At 34.2% G+C, this 10,864-nt stretch overlaps 1 protein-coding gene across 1 annotated transcript; it reads left to right on the top strand.

The window, feature by feature from the left end:
• Positions 1–3,626: 3,626 nt before the first annotated feature.
• On the top strand, positions 3,627–8,020 carry LOC127844712 (probable muscarinic acetylcholine receptor gar-1). Its single transcript, XM_052375140.1, has 2 exons — positions 3,627–3,725; positions 4,312–8,020. The coding sequence occupies exon 2, from the start codon at positions 4,864–4,866 to the stop codon at positions 6,379–6,381; it is 1,518 nt and encodes a 505-aa protein (XP_052231100.1). The 5' UTR covers positions 3,627–3,725; positions 4,312–4,863; the 3' UTR covers positions 6,382–8,020.
• The last annotated feature ends 2,844 nt before the right edge of the window (positions 8,021–10,864 follow it).

Raw genomic sequence — 10,864 nt, 5'->3', positions numbered from 1 at the left:
ATTTATGTATGTGTTATTACGGTACAATATGATGTGAACTGCCGTAGTATAATGCGTATCTACTAAAGCTAAATTGTGGTTTGACTATAGTAACACACAGTTCATGCGGTGAATATACTTTTGTTTTTAACTTAAGTATTTAGAAACGTAAATTTCAAACTTAATTTCAAAATCAGCATTTTCGCCGAATATCTTTTTTAATATATTTTTTGTTATATTTACTAGTTTTTTTTATATTTGGTTTAGCGATTTTAAAGCATTTTTTGTCGTTGTCTATAGTATACATGTAGTTATTGGTGAACTCATGTTCAACGTTTTATAAATTGGGAACTGTGAATATAAACAAACTTAACCTTATACTAATGCGTTGTCATCACCCCTGCAATTGAGAATACAGGAGAGGTCGCCGCTATCTGTTTAGAACAAAAGACCGTTTTCCATACATATCAAATTTAACCCCGCTGTACTAGCAAGCTCTATCAACGAGGTTACGCAACAGACGCCTGAAAGTTTATTGGACTCTTGATATCCCACTATATTTGTTGATCAACAGTAATTTATTTTCCATTATCTATTAATAGCCTTAGATTTTATACATTGATGGTTGATGTATTTGGAAGTGTAATTTGTTTTCCAATAATTATAAATGAAAAACTAGGTATGTCGATAAATGATTTGAAACGTAATGTTAACATTTTTAATTTATAAGAATCATGAAAGCACAAAAAGACGTGTTTGTATTGTAAAATAACTTATATTCCATCGAACTCAGTTTTATTTAAACTAAAACTATTTTTTGTTTTGTAATTTTTGTTCGTGCGTATGTTAACGCGTGATTATTGTACGGTTTTTATTGCGTATGCAGTTGGTGACATAACAATACTATTCTCTTAACGCTCATATCAAATCAAATCTGTTTAAAGCACTCCAACCCGGAAACAATCATCAATTAATGCAGCTACTCTCGGGTCATGACTGTTATCAACATTGATCATCGTGATAATGGTTTAAATGGCTCAGATGTGGCATGGGAATACGACAGGGACATAATTATTCATGAAGTCTGTGCTGTACAAAATTATTCCGTCGTTTCGAATTTGAAAAGATAGCCAACATTACACTCTAATTGCTAAATTTACATTTAACCAACTTTGGTTTTTATTCGTTTGTCGTTTTTCGTTGGATGTAAACACTTGAACTTTAATTAATGATCTTATGATGTCAGTCATCGGTTCTATTTTATTGACTTCAGGTTGTTGTTTTTTCAAGCTTATATTTTGAATAATAATATGTGTAAAGTTATGTCAATCATCATAATGAATCAATATGTGTATACCGGAAAAGAAACCTTTTGGAAAAAAACACTGATCTGCTGGTACAAATAAAGCTTACCCGTTTGTAATCCATTCAAAGTTACACTCCGTATCAACAGTTATTATCTAAATCAAGGTATCACTGGTTAATATAATGGGCCAGTGTTGTTTGTACCGAGGGATCTAAACTCGTGCGAAGTCTGAGATCAGTTTATTTGTATCGGCATGAAAAAATGCTTTTTGTCATGTACATGTCATTTTGTGAACAAACAAAAAATAACGTACAATGACACACACGCTAAACAAATTACAACGTTGGTACAAAGAGCCAAACAAAAGTAGACGATACTAATGAAATTCAATTACTCATTTACATCGACAATTATAGCATGTTTTTTTAATGGACCAGAATGCGATGGTACAATCTAGTCCGTAAATCTGTGCATCAACCGTAATTCCTTTTATGTGTATGCAATCTACATACAAGCTCACTACTTTTCCCAGCTGTGTTGACACTTATTTTGCAAATCACACACATAATGACGTGTCGACTAATAGCATGTGCCAGTGAACACTCGCTCCACGTGTGAAGCAACATATGCGTAAAACGTGACTAAATAGCCTGTTCAATTACTTAACATAAATTACATCAGATTGATATGTTGATACAACATATCAATTTTTAAGTTTAACAACGTTGCTACAGGAACCTATTATTTTTATGACGATTCGTGACCGACCGACACTATTCGTTCAATCGAATACGACATCCAAATACAAAAACAAACAGTCAAATCAACTATTTTTGTATATTGTTATTGGCGTCGCACTGAAGTGCGGCGACTAGTATGTAATACGTTTTTTTTTCGCTTACGTGAAGAGAAGTTATTTTACGGATCAATGTATATATTTTTGTTGTCAGAATATCTTGCATAGTGGTGTTTTTTTGTGTAAATTAGTGTAAATAAGTACTGCATTTGTGCCTATTACATTTACTACAACATTTATTGCCAATAATGCAATGCTTATTCTTTTAATTAATAACTGATCACAGGGACTGCGCAATAATAAAAGATCACAGGGACTGGGAAAATACGCGAACCGGTGAAACTTTCTGGTTTTGTATAAAAACAAAACTTCTTTGTTCCACTATCCTAGCAACCACCTTGTTACTAATAAAGGCAATATAGAGCGCGAAGCGCGACACGTATTATTAATTGTAATAATGAGTCTTGATAAAGGAAGCAGCCGCTTATCTATGAGGAGCACCATCACAGCACGCCAGTCTTATTACTATCAAGTCCTCCTACAGGGTTTTTTTTAAGAACCACATATAGAAGGCCGCAGGCATGACCCGTATCTTGCCAGTGGTATGGACCCTTTGGTATGGACCTTTAACCCCGCTCACTATCCAGCGTTTAAATGTCCGGATTTACATTTAAACCGGCTATTAATAGCTTATTAATATCTTAGTAAGAAGGTGATTTTTCAAGCGGTTCCGTAGTGTAGTGGTTACACGCTCGCTTCACATGTGAGAGGCCCAAGGTTCGAGCCCCAGTAGAATCAAATTATTTTATTTGTGTTCTATGTTAACTTTTTGTTTTGATGTAGACATTTCAGTTTAAATAAATATGCTGTTTTATTGTAACCTTTTTTTGTTTTTATTATGCCCATGAAATATATGTGTGAGAGGGTGGGGGTGGGGGGTTCGTAAACACATTTAAACTTTTACAGTGTTTTCATATCAATGAGTACTCAGCCCCTATCGTAAATGATCAACGTAAAAATAAGTTCAGAATCATCTCCCCTTGAAGTTGAGAAAAATATGAAATTACGCTTACAAGATGAAGCAGATCTTTTAAAACCTACACAGTTCTGTTCCATTGATGAAAACTGCACGCGGATGCCAGTAAAAAAAGGAAACCAATGTAAATAAAATGAACTATGAAATATTTGGGGGTTACAACACAAAATCATAGATAATGGTTATTTGGGAGTTATAACACAACTTCATAGATAATGGTTATTTGGGGGTTATAACACAAAATCATAGATAAATGTTATACCAGTATCTTTTTCTATTTTGTTTAAAATAAATCGACCAATAAATTAATATTTACAGTAAAAAAAACGTTTCATGTAACTTCATTGAGTGCCTTTTACACTGAGATTCCCGACGCCGTTTGATGCTTTGCATCAATACTTATCTTGTTGTAATTGCAACGTACTTATACCACACATGTAAATTTCAGTTACGCACGTACGCTGATATCAGTGATGAAAAAATAAAAGATAACCATGATCCCATTATCACTTAAATGTATATGGCTCAGCTATTAGGTGGGTACACTACATGTTGATTTCTGTTTCGGAAACGGAAAGTTCCAATCGATGGCAGCTATATTTAGTCAGGTGAGTAATATTTACTTCTAGTGATGAACTTGAGAATTCACATGGCTTTCCAATTTTGCAACAGTGAATATCAGTTAATAAAATCCGAAACTTTATATAAAATGTTAACATGCTATCCGTGTAACTGTTTCGAAATAGATCTTGTGTGGCACCCAAAACTACAATTCACTTTCAAGTTGGTTTAAGATTTAACAAAAGAAAAAGGTAACAGAAAACAACGAATTAATGACATTCTCTTGGATTTGTAAATAGTGTATGTAACTATGTGACACTTTTGCAATATAAACCACGTGATGTTTTCACAATATGAAGGTGGTGAATATTTGGGAATAATTCTTATAGAATAAACAAGGAAATAAAACAATAATAAAGCGCTTGCTAAATGTGGTTCAGATCAATGATGAATTTTCACAATGACATGTTTATTTACACTTAAAGTGTATGTGTATATAACCCACGTTTCTGCGCAATTATTGAATGCATTTGCTTGTTGACTTTAAGATTAATCCGTTCGTATCAAGAGACTGCACGTGTTTTAATCTGAGATTATTCTGGTTACGCAAATACTTCACATTTTCAATTTCAGCTAGACGGAAGATTGCAAACAGTCTCGTATTTAAAGACTCTTCATAAGCGTGTGGCGCAGTGGCATTGAAAGAAATTGTTAATATTCGGAGCAGAACAACGGTTCTGATAATGTTTAAACTGCCTGCGATACGGTACTCGCGAGGGATAAAATGTAAACTTTTACAGGCTCTTAGCGACTCATGCGGCTCATTTTGTGTCACTAATGAAGACGAAATCGATAACAGAACTAACGGGAATTTTATAACATGGAAAAGGGAACTGCTATTGCTGGAGAACAGTTGCTAAATAGCAGACATAATTGAAATATTGTGCTTCGAAAAAAACCTTAAGGTAACATGTGTTTATGAGAACAGTGTCTAGTAATTAAATATGGAAGAAATAAAATGAATAAACATGTTTCTTTAAAATGAACTTAAACGAAGTGTGACAAACGTAGGACTTTGTGTCGTAAACTGTTTCTAATTTGTAACGAGTACTACTTCAAGTCTTATAGGAGTTATTAACTCAAACATTCAAATAACCGGTGAGTTAAACATACAATTGGGCAAACATGCATTATTCGGTTAATAATACCAGTTTCATATTAAATGACAACAATGAAAGTGCGGAAGAAAGTGTCTTTGTAAGCAATATATTGAGTCACCAGTATTTAGTGTTGGACGTTATGGTTGTTGTATTTGCGGTTGTCGGAGTATCTGGTAATATTCCGGTGTTAGTGATATTCAACAAACGAACGGACAAAAAGGCGAGCAACACATTTATTAAGGTGTTAGCCTTTATTGATTTGCTAGTTTGTTTGTGCATCATGCCGTATGCTATTGTATATGAACACCATCTTGTTTCTTCCGACATTGCCTGCAGATCGTTTGAATTTTTGCGTCACTTCGCTGTGATGTCATCTAACTTGACGCTTGTAGCAATAGCTTTAGAACGTTACATTGCAGTATGCAGACTTGCATCTCGCGTGAGCGTGCGTACAATCAAAAAAGGTATAGCTGTGATAATGGTTATTAGCATTTTAATGGCTGTTCCGGCATTAGGAACATTTGCCGTTGTAAGTAAAAATGACGTTTTAGACGTTTCTTGCACCTTACCCCATGAACTGATAGAAGGGCGATTTTGTCATTTTACATATTCCTTTCTGGGAAAGGATTTTGTTACAGTATATCAGATAGCAATAATGGTTGGTTTCATCATAATATTGGTTGCTATTATCGTTTTGTATATAATTATCTATGTAGTTCTGTGGAAAAAAGCAAAAATACGAGAGCACTTAACAAAGAGACGGGTCTCTTTGCTTGCTGTTAACAGTAAGGAGACGAAGCGGAATGAAGCGGAATCAATATTTTCGAAACCCGTATGTCATTTTCCAAGAAGGACTTCAAACGGTGTCGCAAATAACGTTGAAGGCGATATGAATAATTTTTCGAATGATTGTTCCAATAAACGTAAAAGGCATTCGCACAACGAACTTCAGCAGTGTTCGAACGCAATTCTTACGGAGTCCAAATGTGAGAATGATAATCTAAAAACATGCAATGAAGGACTTATCAATTCAATCAACCATCAATTCGAAATGCAAGGTCAAGAATCAGAGACTGAAATACTTAATCAAAATGTAACATTCGAAGGCAACATGGATCGAAAACCATTAGGTGAAGGACTGGACCAAAACAATTCACCAAAAGGGTCGATTGCGCCATCATTGCCTGCAAAACAAAACAAACGGTCACTGTCGTTTTGCAGCAATGATAAATCGAAGAGGAAACGGTACAATCATCAACGTACGGCGAGGATGTTGTTTTTGTGTACTGTGATTTATTTTGTAACATGGGTACCGTTTTGGTTAGATATCTTTGGGTTGACGCATTCCATCATTTTGAGACATGTGTACTTAATTTCTCATGCTACGAACCCTATAGTATATGGTATCGTAAATCGAAAAGTTAGAAAGTCTATTAAACTCCTATTTATCGGCTTGATTAAGTTTTTTTGCCTCAAAAATGTCAACCGTGCAACAAGCGATACGTCGTTGAATATGTCAATTTCGGGGAGTGATGCAGGATAAACTATACAACACTTGTTCCAATTGTTCTTTCATGATACTTACAAAACTAAAAATATATTCTTAATTAAAGAATACCATAAGGCAGATAGTTCCCTAAGTGGCTTATATAACTTGAATATAATTTAAGTACATTAAGGACTTTCCTATGCGGATTAATACAGTATTGCATAACGAACTTAAAAAAATACATTTTTATTCGTTTTTTTTTATTTGCTAATTTGATTAAAAGATCTGTATCAATTTGTGAACATTAAGTAGAATCTAGATATGTTTTATTATTTTGTTTGTGTTCGGTTGCTAATTTATTAAAATGATTATAATCGTCGTATCTTTACACCTTGTAATTTGTATAATATCTCAATTAACTTTATATAGCTGGTTGAAGTCTCAAATTTCCATTGTTTGAATTGCGATATTAAGGGTAAACACTTCTATTAAGACAATTCTGTTAATACTGTCGACAAATGTCGTAAATTACAGACCAAGATATTTCTATTATGTAGAGCTTAAAGGGATCTTTTCACGCTTTGGTAAATTGACAAAATTGAAAAAAGTTGTTTCAGATTCGCAAATTTTCGTTTTAGTTGTGATATTTGTGAGGAAACAGTAATACTGAACATTTACCATGGTCTAATATAGCCATTATATGCATCTTTTGACGATTTTAAAACCTAAAATTTATAAAGCGTTGCAACGCGAAACGATTGAATAATTTGGAGAGTTCTGTTTTTGTCGTTAAATTTTGTGAAACTATGAAGATTGCTTATATAAGGTATAAAATATATCAAATTGTTTAATCGTCGGAATAGCGCAGTAGGCTAAATCGTTTTTACTGCAGGACTCTGGCAGGACTCCAGGGGTCACTGGTTCGAAACCTGGTTCGGGCAATGTTCTTTTCCTTTTTTAAATTTTATTCTTGATTTTTTACTGGAGCTTTTACGATCCAATGTTTACATTTATCGATATAACGCATTTAATGAATAAGTTAAAAAATGCCAAAATCTGTGAAAAGGCCCCTTTAATAATAATAATGTTGATTATTGACTAAGACTATGTTATGGTTACAAGCAGATCTTTTTGGTATCTAAAAATGTGCAAGTAGTATTATAGCAAATGCAACAACTAATAACTAGGCGAAAACGTTACAGCTGTCGTTAAATTGCTCACTGCAATGGTGATATCTTTGAAGAATATTCAATAAAAAAACATAAACATGCTCGTATTTACGTGTTTACGCGCTTAACTATGGTTGCATAAACCTACTAAACTCTTTCACTGCTTGATTGTAAACGCGTTCTAAATTACTGGACGTTTAACAGACATACGGTTTAGCGTGCACATTGTTTATATAGCGATTAAGACATTTAGATAATGTGCTATTTGACAACAGTTGAACGGGCGTCCTGCTTTATCTAATCAATTGTCAAATGCCGACTGCTAAATGGAGATATAATTAATTGTGTAATAAGTTGCAATATTTTTTAATAAACGTCTATAGGATGTAGGTCACTCAAAGCGGATTAAGCTTAAGATATTAAATAGAATATTGTTCGAAATGCATTCAATTTTTTTCGCAATTCATTCAATATTGTTCGAAATTATTGTAACCATATTCTAAATAAATTGTGGGAGAGTCACACTGATGAGCTTGTCGACTTTCTTCAGAGGGCATATTAAACTATTGCTTACAGAAAGTATGCAATTTATTGTATTTTCATACCATTATATATGTTCACTTAGAGTTATTAAACATTTTTTAATGTATAAATGTTTGTACTGCGTCTTAAGAATATTGGAACTAAAATATAAGTATTTAAACGGGGTTTAAATTAATATACAATAACTTATGGTAATATTCACAGTGCAGCTGAATGCATGTTTCAGAGCTATATTGCTGTTAATGATACACGCGTTCGACCTTAAAGTTTGTGCTATTTTACCATGCTTAATTGTCTCATTATGTCATTAAAGAACTTTTATGTGTAAGTAAAGTATATTTAAAGCCCCAGTCTCATATAAGCATGGATAGACACGGCAGTCCCGGATCACCCCGGATGAAGATCTGGGACGAACCGTTCGGTTTTAAGCATTTTTTTGAGCGTCGACGGTCTTCAAAAGACTACCACCCCAGTTTCGCAACGGTATCAGCACGGTCCAACACGGACACGTCCGGCAGCACGGAATCAACACGGAGTATAAAGGACCAACACGGCAGATACACGGATTCCCGGATAAACACGGCATCTTCTCGGACCATCCCGAACCTACACGACAACAACACGGACCAACACGACGGCGATGCGAACCTTACACGATCTACATTTGACCGAAAAAATTAGTAGAAAAAATCATTGTGCAATCGGGCCTCGATGGGCTTACCGCCCAATGCACCAATACAATTGTGTAGCTACCATCGGTTTCCTAACTGCTTGGCAATGTTTTTCCTCTCATTTAGCGTTTTAGGACAGGTAATAAGTTCCTGAGCAAATTCTATAAGTATCGCATCACACACCATATATTTGAAAATACTTGTGCATGTTCGCATACTACAGTCAATGCATTTCTAATGTATTGCGTCACTATTAAGGTCAAATGGAAGCAAGAAATTGTGTGTTTGGTTTTTCTCCTTAATAAGCATATTGCAAGGCATCTATAATGGCTTTCTATGACACTTCGAAGCATACCATTGCCGATATAATATTACATAAATATTGCAAAACAAAATGAAATGAGGCACAAATTAAAAATCTATGTCTATAAGCAATTCAACGGATACTATTAACATCTACATCGCAACAAATGTTATTAAAAATATCTGTTATCATGATGATTTCTTCTGTTTAACATTCTTGCAGTTTAAGTCCTGTGTATTTATTCTAGTGAGCACACGTTTTATTTACAGTCATCACGCTAGTGTGTCACAAATTAATGGAGTTAATAGTTCACCAGTTAACAAGCGCAATAGACAGTTAACCGGTTACGTTTGTCTGAAACTTTTGTTTTTAAATAATGCGTGTTGTTGCGTGTAATAACCCATACGAATTTCATTTAGTGTGCGCGTCGTTTCGTAACATTAACATTCCAAACCAAGGGTGGACATTAATACCACATCAATACACAAAGCAATAAAGCAATACACCAGCACCTTTGTTGATATAAACAGGGGTTAAGCTTGTCAATTTGGCACTGTAGTTTCTGTTTTGACACGTGAAAGTTTGGATGGGGGTTTGGTGCTGTAAGTGAAGACTTACTTGACACATTTAGTCGCGATACAAAACACAGGCGATTAAGCATTTGGTTTGCTTACTATATGTATTGTGATACAATACACAGTACTGATTGCTTACAAAAATAACATGTTCAGATATACCCGTTTTAATAATTAGTATCAATCTTAGCTGAAATGATGAGCACTTAAGTGGAATTTGCTTTTCTCATTAAAGGTGTTATAGATATTATTCGTTTTATATTGCTCCACATTTTATGCACTGTACTTATACTACGAACTGTCATTACCAAATAACTCCTACTTACTGTCGGCTTTATTGCAACACACATTATTTAGGTCAAATAAGGTAAAATTGATATTAAAAGATCATTGACACTACATATGATATCCTTCAAAAATAAAAATAAATTAGTATCGAATAATGAATGATGTTGCTGTCAAAATAACACAAGAAATAGTTCCCGGGTTTTCATCATAGCCTAAGAAGTAAATTCCGCCTGTGCCACAATTACCACAAGAACAATTTTTCGTAGGAACAAAAGTCCGGAATTCGATCAAACCTGGAATTGATGATTTATTGGTCTTCTTTAAGAGTTATATAAATGTTTTTGTTGCATACTTTATTCACACAATAACAGCAAACCCAAAAGTAAGTACAGTATTTGATGCTGATGTATACAGCGTCTTTGTTACACAGCGTTTTTGTTACACAGTTACACAATTCCATCAGATTTTAAAAGAGACCAATATATCATTCCAAACAACACACGCATAAAGATAAATGCTTTTCAATTTTGCGTCGCTGTTTTCCTTTTTTCAAATAAACTTATATTTTTTAAGTTTTGCAAGCCTTCCTTTGTGAGAACACACTAGTTGATAGATGTACAATGCAAGACGAGTCGAACGATGTACTTATTAGGTCGAAAAGTAAAAGCGGTTATTAAGAAACATGCACTCAATAGAGCCTCCGTCCGAAGGGCAGACGAGCTACAGAATTCCATTCTGCGACCAGCAGAGTGTATTGATTTGGATGTTTGATGATAAGCAAATTGTATTGAATCAAGTGTTTGATCATTAATCGGTGGCTCTAAATAGTAAGGCTTCTAGTTCCAGCACGTCAAATTCCTTCAAAACATTTAACTAAATAAACAGTTCATGTTCGAAGTTTTATTAATATCACCTAGCTGGACAAATATATGTTATTTTTCAAAGGTAGAATTTCGTCGGATGTACTGTTCTTAGTAAATACTGGGT

This window comes from Dreissena polymorpha, chromosome 9 (genome assembly GCF_020536995.1).
Source record: "Dreissena polymorpha isolate Duluth1 chromosome 9, UMN_Dpol_1.0, whole genome shotgun sequence".
In the NCBI taxonomy this organism is placed as follows: domain Eukaryota; kingdom Metazoa; phylum Mollusca; class Bivalvia; order Myida; family Dreissenidae; genus Dreissena; species Dreissena polymorpha.
The sequence above is the reverse complement of the archived record's forward strand: the minus strand, read 5'-3'. Positions and strand labels throughout refer to the sequence as shown.

Excerpts from the sequence above, each read along its gene's own strand:
- LOC127844712 (XM_052375140.1), top strand. The coding sequence starts at position 4,864 with ATGCATTATTCGGTTAATAATACCAGTTTCATATTAAATGACAACAAT.